This window comes from Crinia signifera, chromosome 9, assembly GCF_055691185.1.
Source record: "Crinia signifera chromosome 9, ASM5569118v1, whole genome shotgun sequence".
Lineage (NCBI taxonomy): Eukaryota > Metazoa > Chordata > Amphibia > Anura > Myobatrachidae > Crinia > Crinia signifera.
In genome coordinates this window covers 38,984,403-38,996,622 of record NC_139225.1, presented here as the reverse complement: position 1 = coordinate 38,996,622, position 12,220 = coordinate 38,984,403, and the positions used below count along the sequence as shown (strand labels likewise).

At 45.9% G+C, this 12,220-nt stretch overlaps 1 protein-coding gene across 2 annotated transcripts in view; it reads right to left on the bottom strand.

Annotated features, from left to right (window-relative positions):
* Positions 1 to 1,011: 1,011 nt before the first annotated feature.
* Positions 1,012 to 12,220, bottom strand: part of LOC146035444 (uncharacterized) — an 87,886-nt gene continuing 76,677 nt past the window's right edge. For both annotated transcript variants that reach the window (XM_083158880.1, XM_083158881.1), the window contains one exon: positions 1,012 to 1,930. In XM_083158880.1, the coding sequence (XP_083015006.1) occupies positions 1,838 to 1,930 (93 nt within the window). In that variant the 3' untranslated portion in view covers positions 1,012 to 1,837. The remainder of the gene's footprint in view (positions 1,931 to 12,220) is intronic.

Below are 12,220 nucleotides of genomic sequence, written 5' to 3'. Positions count from 1 at the left end.
CCGGCATCAAGAAATAATTGGATAGCCCCCTGCAAATCCATTATCCACAGTAAATTACCATGAGTAATTGGATACCACCTTTGTATTAAAAAAGAAAGCATACAGCACAATGCAATATAATGCCATAACAGTGATATTACGGTTTAAATCAGTATTATGTGATTGTTGTATTAGTAACAGGATATCATTGATTGCTGGAGAATGTATGATTGGGGTTTCCCATACCATCAGTTATCAAATGACTTCACGCAGATTTGAATAGCTGAAAGTGTATTATCAAATAAGTACATTTACAATGTAGGGCCCAATTCAGCATGGATTACATAAGTGATCCTGTGCACAGTTCCCCTGAATGTTGGGAAACGGTGCACGCACAGGACCCGTTGTGCACACTTGTACAGAACAGGTCCTGTGATCGCAATGCAGACATGTGATCGCCTCTGCTTGATTGACAGGCAGAAGCATTCACAGGGAGTCACTCCCAGGAGTGATGAGGCATCGCGAACGCTGTGTCCTTGGCCTCGCAAGGCCCACTGTGACTACAAATCCTATTATGGTCAGACTGCCTCAGGCTACAGTCGCAGATGAACATCGTGACCAATCGCATCTCAGTTTTTCTGCAATTGGAAAATGAAGGCAAGAGGCGGCATGAGCCTACTCCTGGATTATCATTGTTAAGGATTGCATTTAAACTGCTGCGAGCAGCCAAGCATATAATCAGGGGCACCGAGAGGTCGACTGGGCCCTGGCAAAAATGAAGGGGACGGGGCCTCTAAGTGGGAGTGGGGCCACACCCTCATGAAAAAAAAAAAAAAGAAAGACAGAGGGCTAGAGAGGACAGGCTGCGGCTGAGCAGAGGAAAGAGGCTCTGCTGCGCTGGCAGGCTGTCCTCTCCCTCCCCATTGCCCAGACCACTGGAATGGGAGAGGGGAGGCGGGACCCAGGTAAAAAAGTACCCGCTCACCCCCACTCTTGATGCTACTGCATATATGATCCATACTGAATTAGAAATGTAATTCCAACCTCCATGTTTTTATTTGTATTACTTTTTTAAATCCTAATCCTGTCTTCCTGTCTTGACAAGTAGACCTACTCTACTGCAGTATTGCTGACACAGGTCGTATAACGAAGACACTGTGGCTGGAGGCTTTGCCGAAGGAACTTGGCAGTTTCTTGGGATGATATAACACCCAGCCGAATAAAATGGTTTCAGTTGTGCTCCAGCCGCTAGCCTGGAAATCACAATCTGTAGCAGAGTGTCAATGGGAACTATCCCTGCCTTTCTGATCATCAGCGGCTGGAATGGGTTCATGTAGGAAAATCTTCAGTGGTTGTTCTCAATGAAATGAGCAGTGACGGCGTTTGTACATATCTCCATGAGGTTTCAAAATACAGTGAAATAAGTCATATATCCCATTTTCTGCGTGCACTGTTGTACTGTATATACATAAAAGTTCAATGTAACTGTGCATGTAGGGGCCAAACTTCAACATTCAACGCTGCTAGGCGATTACTGTTTGTCCATTTGAATATAACTTGCGTCACATTGTTTGTCAGTATGATATGTGTTGAAGCTGAATAATACACCATTGACGGTTTTCTTATTAACTTTATGTTCAATCTTCTTGTTTTCTTAATGCAACATAGTTTAACAGGGTTCTGTCAGCAACGCAATGAAATGTAGGCATCCTGGGAAATGAAGTGTTTTTGCGGACACACAAATCCGGCTCACGCAGTTTGTCTTGAGGTAATGTACATCATAGATTCAGCAACTTTGTAGTATGCGTACAGCTTGTCCTATCAGACAGGACTCAGTCGCTGGGTTCAGAGAGATGGCTCAGCCCAGCTGCTTATTCATCCACCACACAAACAGCATAGTACCGCCCGTTATCAGGCTGCCCCACAGCAAGTGGTAGAGGACGCTGATAGGCTGCAGAAAAGAAAACACATCTGTTAAACCAATTGAAATCTACCTATACAATAATGTTTATAAACAGGTAACTTTTACATTCCAAATCTAGTAATCTAGGTACCATAGCTTTAAATTAAGAATCTACAGTAGTAGACCGACGAATATGATTAGAGCAGATCATTGATCCATATTTGAATTATGAAATAAGTTAGTGGTTTAGTCACTTAAAAAAGTATACAAAATATTACTATCGTATATCATAAGAGTGCATACAAATTGGCAATTTCAGAATAATGGTTTAACAACAACAAAAATACAGACACAAAAGTATAAAATATAAAGTATTTAATAATACAGTCCTTTGAATGAGACACTTGTTCTATATAATCAGTATAGTTTGAGACTTATGCTGGGTACACACCAAAACGATTTGGATTGGATGCAAATCGTATGCAAATCAGATCGTACGATTTGCATACGATCTGCATACGATTTGCATACGATCCGATCCCCTCTGTATTCAGATGAATGGATCTTTTACAGATCCTACCTGCAGCAGGTAGGATCGGATTAGGATCCAATTCAGATCCAACCAAACGATTTTGACCAAATCTGCATCCAATCAGTCTGAATTGGATCCAGATTGATGGGATTGTGCCAAAATCGTTTTTGTGTGTACCCAGCATTAGGGAGTTACTTACACCTGTGATCAGATAGTCTCTGCCCAGCCAAAATAAAATGCCATCCTGCGCAAGCCTGCGAAAAGCTTGAGAAAATATTGAAGCCCTGCCATTAGCTGCAAATCCATTCAAATGTTCGCCAACGAATGATTTCCGCACTGCGCCTAGCCGAGGACTTACTCGGCCAGTGCCTTATAAATAGGCTGGTCAGGGCTGAAGTCACATGCCCTTACTGAAAACGCCTGGGCACGCCTGCATTTTCCCTGACACTCCCAGTAAATGGCCGGGTGACAGCCACATACGCCGGCTTCCTATCAATTAACTTGCGTACGGCCAGCGATAAAAAAAAAAAGACTGGATTCTATCGCAGTATGGCCTTACATAGTCAGCGGAGAAGGGGGACTCTTGTAAGCAAGCGGGAGATTTGCCTACCTTCTGGGGGGGACCCAATTTTCGGGAGCCTCCTGGCCATTTCGGGAGGGTAGGCAAGTCTGATATGCACTATGCGGCCCTTCTGCATGCGATGTATCTCATTTGATCCCTGTTCCCTGTCGCCGTGGGGGTGTCTAACACAGAGATTTAGGGGTCCAATCTTATACTCACTGAACCGCACATCGGATCAGATGTCAGACCACATGTCTGATTTCACCTGATTCCGACGGATCGGGCCTAAATCGGGTAGGCCCGATCCGTCGGAATCAGGTTAAATCAGACCCCAATCTGACAAGCTTATGAGGGATCGTTAGACTTCATATATGGGGAAAATCTTGATATAGAACAGGCATGTCCAACGTTGGCCCTCCAGATGTTGTGAAACTACACATCCCAGCATGCTTTGCCACAGTTTTGCTATTAGAGAATGCTAAAACTATTGCAAAGCATGCTGGGATGTGTAGTTTCAAAACATCTGGAGGGCCAACGTTGGACATGCCTGATCTAGAAAGTAACGACATATAGCATTAAGAACCTTATATCTGGTGTATATACAGAAGGAGACTCTTTCATCTGAGCAGCTCCCGGCACGCCGAATGGGGCGTGCGCACATCGTCCACATTCCCCGGATCGTCAGCCACCAGCAGCCAGATACTGATATCTGGCACACTGGCGGCAACAGGGAGAACGGACCCATCTGTATGACTTCATAACATTATATTGTGTATGGAGATCGGATCTCTGTGCTTTGGTTTGGTTCTGACTTATCATCATGTTTTGGTTTCAATTTGATCTGTGATTTGGTTAAAAATTTATAAAAAAAAAAAAACAATAAATATTGATTTAAAAAGGAAAAAAACTCTAACAGCTAACAGTCATTTTTGGAATTCAAAACCCGAAATTCGGATGCGAAAATGCGAATTCCGAACAACGGTGAGCAGTGCCAGATTAAGCCTTCGGGGGCCCGGGGCACTTTAGACAGGGGGGCCCCCTTGCACTTCATTACTGGCCGCAAACTGCATGGGGGAATATTACACTGTCAAAACACAGAGTAAAGGCAGTATAAACTTGGTCAATGGGTAACTGCAGGGGATATATATATATATACACACACACACACACACACACACACACACACACACACAAATACATACATACATACATAAATACATACACACAACATGAAAAGCCTGTGTTTGTCCCTCTGCACCTTACTCGTAGGAGACCTCACAGTCCCAGTGCTGCCTCTGATTAAAAACCCTCCCATGCCAGCTGCTGCTGCTGCTGCTGTTATCCATGGGCCTGAGAAGCATGTAATGAGCTCCACCAATCAGAGCTCAGCACAAATGGCTCAGTCTCTGCCCTCTGGTGTAAAGTGTCATGGGACTTAGTCAACTCCCAGTAATGCACTGCACACTTGGCTCCCAATGCTCAGCACCATTAATCATTGTCACATTGGCAGATAGGTGAAGCATTACCCCACTCCCATGCACAAAACCTTTGGCAAAAAAAAAATGTTTTTTTTTTTTTTTTTTTAAATACATGCCAACCACAGGGGGCCCCTAGCTAGAGGGGGGGCACAGGGGCACTGACCCCTTGTGCCCCCATTATAATCCGGCCCTGACGGTGAGTTTTGGTTCCGTTCGGATTTCTGGAGACCCGCACAAAGTACAATGTAAATGAGGTTAAAGATAACTAGATTTAATATTTAGACATCCTACATTACAGTAGGTCTACGTACACCTTGCAATTATTCTATAACTCCTAGAACTAGCTACAATTGCCGTAACATAAGTTTGGCTATACCGTGTAGTGATTTACATGGCACAAAATAACTTCAGGCTAACAAGATGACTTGTAGATCCTAACACAGGGCCCTAATCCAATCATTTCGCCACAAGTTTAAGCATGAGCTAGCAAAACAGGACGTCAGTTTGGGCACTTTCCACGGAAACACTAAAAAATATTGGCTAAAACAACATGAGTCATTTTCAAGTCAGCACAGTGGGAGACTCATCTGGAGACTGTAACATGCCGCTGGCCTGCTCACACAGCACAAGCAGGAAAACAGGCTGCTGGGGGAACGGGAACAAGCAGGGATTGCGTATCCCACTGCTACATGACTGGTTCACAGCGTCCATACTACAGCAGCAGACGGAGATGTGGAACTCTGTGTTTGGGAGTTGGAACCAAACACCGCTGTATGTAACATGACATGCTGCATTCCCCTAATGTCAACAGCAATTAGAAGATTGTTCAAAGAAGAGCAGTGGTTTGTGATATCACAGGGTTACACAATAATGTGTAATCATTACTGATCAGGGACAACTCTGCAACCAAAAATAAACCCCAAATATGTATTACTATTATGTATTAACAGTTATTTATATAGCGCACACATAGTGCGTTGCGCTGTACAGAGAATATTTGAACATTCACATCAGTCCCTGCTGCAGTGGAGCTTACAGTCTATATTCCCTACAACTTGTCTATGCACACAGACATTCTAGGGATAATTTTGTTGGGAGCCAATTAGCCTACTTGTATATTTTGGAGTGTGGGAGGAAACCCATGCAAGGCCAGGGAGAATATACAAACTCCACACCGTAGGGCCATGCTGGGAATTGGACCTATGACCGTAGTGCTGAGAGGCAGTAATGCTAACCATTACACCGTACGTGCTGCTTCCAAATACAGGTGTCATTACCCTACTCCCAAGGCACAAGCCATCCTTACCATACCACAGATTTTACTAAAGGCTACGCACTACACCCTGGCTATACATTGATATATTTTCAGCCCGATGGTATGTTTAAGAAAGGATAGGGTTAAGCACTAAGGGGGAAGGTTAGGCACCAAGGGGAATATAGGGGTTGGCACTAAGGGGGGTGGTTATGGTTTGGCACTAAGGGGGAAGGTAAGGGTTTATGCACTAAAGGGGGAAGGTTAGGCACTAAGGGGTGTATAGGGTTAGGCACTAAGGGGGGTATAGGGGTTGGCAGTAAGGGGGTATAGGGGTTGGCACTAAGGGGGGTTAGGGTTTAGCACTAAGGGGGGAAGGTTAGGCACTAAGTGGGGTATATCCTGACAACCGGCCATCGTTTTGTATTCCTGCAGAAAATGTTTTCACTACTTGTATCGGTGCCATTGTATTTTAAATTCTACGCAACACACAATAGGGCGACATTTTGCCATTAGTTCATTTACTTACAATATATATACAGTATACTATTGTCGCTCATAACAATTGCAGTTTCCTCACACCGAATATTTAGGCGATACCATCACATATTAATCAGATTGCACCTCCAATAACATTGAGCGCCGTTATGATAAGTTAGTTAGTAGTAGCGCGCAGACCGCCTGTATGCTGTTTATATGCCGCATTTTCCCTTTAAATAAACTCCCCCCCCCCCCTCTCTCTCTCTTTCATTTTCAACCTCTGAATCATCAGCGATTCTCTCTGGATGATCATGGCTGGTTTAATCTTAATCTCTTTGAATGTTTCCAGCATTTTAAACTGTGCTCTAGAACATTCAGTTTCTGTTGTCACATATTAGAGACCGCACTGAGCTTTCTAACATAAAAAGGTCAGCATTGCCTAAGTAATGGATTAAGACTAATTAAAAAAAATGTCAAAGTTGTAGTTAATCCAAGAATGACCTAACAGGGAACTTTTTTACCTTTTACCCCAAAACATATTTAAAAATGCAGACGTTCTCCCTTGATTTGTACCATATACAGCCATTATACATATGCCACACATCGCGATGTCCATTATACATATGCCACACACCGTGATGCCCATTATACATAAACCACACACTGTGATGCCCATTACAGATATGCCACACACTGTGATGCCCATTACAGATATGCCACACACTGATGCCCATTATACATATGCAGGGGTGCAACTATGGCGGTACGGGGTGGTACGGCGTACCATTAAAACAAATGGTGCCGGTACCCCGTACCGCCATAACAAATAGGCCGAAATATTTACTGCGCATATGTAAGTGGCGGGGGGCGTGGCCACTTACATATGCGCGCTAGCGCCGCTCCCCCCCGCCGGGTCTTCCCTGCTCTCGTCTCCCCCGCTGTGTACGCGGGGGAGACGTGCTGCTGCTGCTGCTGCTGCTCTCATGATTTCGTTACAGCTCCTGCTGCTGGACCGCGCGCGGCTATTGGTTAGCGCGCGGTCCAGCAGCAGGAGCTGTAACTATCAGGAGCAGCAGCAGCAGCAGCAGCGGCAGCAGCACGTCTCCCCCGCGTACACAGCGGGGGAGACGAGAGCGTGCGGGCGGGCAGGCACAGGGGGCTGTGTATGTGCCTGCCTGCGGGGGGGGGGGGTTCTATCCCCCTGGGCAACGAGCAAAGTGGCACAGATATATCCCCCTGGGCAACGAGCAAAGTGGCACAGATCTATCCCCCTGGGCAACGAGCAAAGTGGCACAGATCTATCCCCCTGGGCAACGAGCAAAGTGGCACAGATCTATCCCCCTGGGCAACGAGCAAAGTGGCACAGATCTATCCCCTGGGCAACGAGCAAAGTGGCACAGATCTATCACCTGGGCAACGAGCAAAGTGGCACAGATCTATCCCCCTGGGCAACGAGCAAAGTGGCACAGATATATCCCCCTTGGCAACGAGCAAAGTGGCACAGATATATCCCCCTGGGCAACGAGCAAAGTGGCACAGATCTATCCCCCTGGGCAACGAGAAAAGTGGCACAGATATATCCCCCTGGGCAATGAGCACAGTGGCACAGATCTATCCCCCTGAGCAACGAGCAAATTCAGTCCACCTTGGCATCGGCATGAAGCCCCTGGCATTGAGCATGTAGGTAAGTGGCACTTATGTGTCAAATGTGTATGGTGTGTTATACAGTATGTGTTGGGCATTGCGTAGTGTTATATAGTATGACATGGGCATTGCGTAGTGTTATATAGCATGTGATGGGCATTACACTGTGTTATATAGTATGACATGGGCATTGCGTAGTGTTATATAGTATGACATGGGTATTACAGTGTGTTATATAGTATGTAATGTGCATTATGGTGTGTTATATAGTATGTAATGGGTATTACGCTGTGTTATATAGTATGTAATGGGCATTACGGTGTGTTATATAGTATGTGATGGGCATTACAGTGTGTTATATAGTATGACATGGACATCGCGGAGTGTTATATAGTATGTAATGGGCATTACGGTGTTATATAGTATGTAATGGGCATTACAGTGTTATATAGTATGTAATGGGCATTATAGTGTGTTATATAGTATGTAACGGGCATTATAGTGTGTTATATAGTATGTAATGGGCATTACAGTGTTATATAGTATGTCATGGGTATTGCGGTGTTATATAGTATGACATGGGCATTGCAGTGTTATATAGTATGTCATGGGCATTGCGGTGTTATATAGTATGTCATGGGTATTGCGGTGTTATATAGTATGACATGGGCATTGCAGTGTTATATAGTATGTCATGGGCATTGCGGTGTTATATAGTATGTCATGGGCATTGCGGTGTTATATAGTATGTAATGGACATTATGGTGTGTTATACAGTATGTCATGGACATAGCAGAGTGTTATATAGTATGTCATGGGCATCGCGGAGTGTTATATAGTATGTCATGGGCATTGTGGTGTTATATAGTATGTCAGCGGGCGTACAGACTCTGTGGGGGGGGGGCGGTGGCATGTAACCACCCCCCTTGTGTCATATGACCACGCCCATGGCCACTCCCCTGACCACGCCCATTTTTTGCTGCGCGCCGGAGGCGCGCAGCACAGTACCACTAAGTCGTTTTTTCTACTCGCACCACTGTACATATGTCACACTGTGATGCCCATTACAGATATGCCACACACTGATGCCCATTATACATATGTCACACTATGATGTCCATTACAGATATGCCACACATAGTGATGCCCGTTACAGATATGCCACACACAGTGATGCCCATTACAGATATGCCACACACTGAGGCCTATTACAGATATGCCACACAGTGTGATGCCGTTACATATTATGGCACATAAGTGCTACTTACCTACATGCTCATTGCTAGGGGGTTCTTTCTCAATGCCAGGAGTTACATGCTTAATTCCAGGTTATGTGCTCAATGCCAGGAGTGTTCTACTCGATGCCAGGGGTGTCATACTTGATGCCAAGGAGGTTTTATGCTTGTTGCCAAGGGGTAGCAGTCTGACGGCCAGCAGAGAGTGGTGGGCTGCTGTCTTCAGAGCGGGTCCGCAGCGGCAGCACTGAAACAGTGTGACAGCCGGGGAGAAGCAGTGGGCTGCCCAGCTGTCTTCAGAGCGGGTCCGCAAAACCTGCAGTGAAACAGTGTGACAGCCCGGCAGAGGCAAACTTACAGCCTGATCGATTAACGAATGACAGTGCATGCGCATGTTCCACAGTGCGAATGCGCGAGCTGTCCTTGCAATCACAGCCAGCAATGGCTAGTACGCAAGTTGATAGACAGGCGGCGGGCGTTTGGGGGTGGAATGCCAGAGTTTTCTGGTAGTGCACGGAAAAATGCATTGTCCAGCGGTTGCAAGGGCCACTGACGCCAACAGTGGCCTCCATCTTCCCACGGCCATCGCAGTGCTGAAAAAGTCTAGACTTATTCGGCGGCTGCGAACAGTGGGAAATCCATTAGATGGTGAGTGTTTCAGAATGGATTTCCCACTATGTGCATGGCTGCTAAAGTATTTGCAGCTGTGGACAGGGGTGGGGAGACACCGTGGTGGGGTGGCGTTAACCTGACTGCTGGGCTACGAACATTCGCAGTCCAGTGCTCAGGTCTATTTCACTTGATTTACTTTGAGATCTTTTATTAAATGTCAAACCCCAAATGTAAAAACGTGATGAGCAGTGTCATATTTTTCTAGTAGCGAATACATACTACAGGTACACCATCAATCTACCGGCGTATCTTTAATCCAGACAAATCAGATAGCAGGGGAAGTTAGGATACGAGTGGCAGTAATGTTACGGGAGGACTTAGAGTGACAGCGGGAGGGTGAAGCAGTCTGTGTGTGACAGGCAGTCCCATTGGGAGGTGCTCCCTCCCTCCTGGACTGCCAGTCCGGGCTCTGATAGGCAGAGAGCTGGCCTCTTGCAGGAAGCAACTTCCCGCCTAACCATGTAGCGCTAACCGGCTTCTCAGGGCTGCAGGCGATGTAGCCCATAGAAGCCAGGTTTTGTGCATGTGCTGTACCGGCACCGCTACTGCACAAGTCCCGGCACCTGTTATTTGCATTGTACAGTTCAGTTTCCCTTACCTGTAACTGCTTACGGAACAAAAGCTTCCTAACTGTACTCAAGAAAAACTTGAATTCACTATAAAAACAGTCTACGTTTCCAGGACTGTTCCCTCTAATTAAATGATTTATAATAAGCATCCTTCCGCCACTCCAAAATTTACAAGCAAGAGGCTAGCCAGGAATCACCCAGTTCAGCAGATACCCCTGCCAGCTCCTGTAACCTGCACCTCTTCCTGTCTGACAGCCAAGTATGAAGGGTAAACTATGGCAAGCTGTTGTCACAGGAGCTGACTGACCAGCCGCAGCAATTGTGCTCCTAGGCTGAATTCTACATCTAGTCATATAACTATATATTTGTCCAAACTGCCGTTGAGGCTACAGAGGGAACTATACCATGTAATTGTAAGATGCTATAGAGAGATTGCAGTCCCTTCCTTTTCCTCTTGGGGCACATGTAATGTGGCCATCTCTGGTTACAAGTATGAAGCGGAAATCAGGCTTGTTAACAGGATTAAATAAACATGCAGGAGTGACTGACTAATGAAACCATCACTTCAGGAAAATTCAAATCACATCTCAGACAAGTGAACATATAACAGTAAACCACAGGTTCTCAAACTCGGTCCTCAGGACACCACACAGTGCATGTTTTGCAGGTCTCCTCACAGAATCACAAGTGAAATAATTAGCTCCACCTGTGGATCTTTTATAATGAGTCGATGAGTAATGAATGAACCTGTGCACCTGCCTGGTGACCTGGAAAACGTGAACTGTGTGGGATCCTGAGGACAGAGTTTGAGAACCCCTGCAGTAAGGTGAATTGCTGAGATGGCCAGCCCGGGTTACAAACTTTGGTGCATTCACACCACACCTCAACACGGATCTGCACATCAGCAACCTGGTAATTGCCTGGGTCCAAGGTGTAGCACTGTGACAGGTACAGTACCTGCATTTTCCTATCACCACTTGGCGGGCGATGCCTGGGACCCTTGCGCACAACCCTAGTGATGTCGCGGAGTTGCACACATATCATTCACGCTTAAGAAAGCAATATAGTGAAAACACAGTAAAAAAGACACTTCATTTTTAGTGCCACATTTAAATAGTACAGGCACAGTGGGCAGCTGCACGGGGCCCCATTATTCTGGGGGATCAGAGCAGAAGCCGGTGGTGGTCAAACAGTCACAGCAGCTAGGCAGCATTCTTTCCCTGCCTCCCAGCCTGCAGCCAGACAGTGAATGGATGTCAGCTTGCTGATTGGTGGATGGCGGGAGCTATCCACCAATCCAAGTGGTAACAGCCACTCACGGTATGGAAACATGTTGAGAGACACAGAGAGCAGGGCAGCAGGAGAGGCAAATCCTATTTTTCTGTATCGGTTCCTGTAATTGGGTGGTTAGGGGCATTGCTTTGACCAGGGTCTACTATGCTGTACACAGTATACACATTAAGGGGATTATTCAGATTGGATTGCTGCTCTGTTAAATTGCGGTGTGCAGTCTGTGCGTAGCCCAGGACTTACTCGGCGGCTGCGATAGAAACAGTCGGATCGGCACCGAAGCCAATGTCACGCGTATTCCATTCAAATACCTGGGCGTTCATGAGTTTGACACTGCCAGAAAATGTCCGGGTTACCACCCCCCAAACGATGGCTTGCGGTCAATAACCGCTGGCTTCTGGTCATAATGCATATGGCCAACGATGAAAAATAATTAACAGGATTTTATCGCAGGACAGCCTTACGCATGCGTGGAATGATCTGTGCACATGCACAGTCTATTGATAATTGCCTGGCCTGCGAGTTCGCAGCTGTGCGGTCAGATCTGAATAACCCCCTAAATTAGATAAGTAACAAAAGTCCAAAAACATTGTGTAAAGCACAAAAAAAAGTGTAAAAGCATTC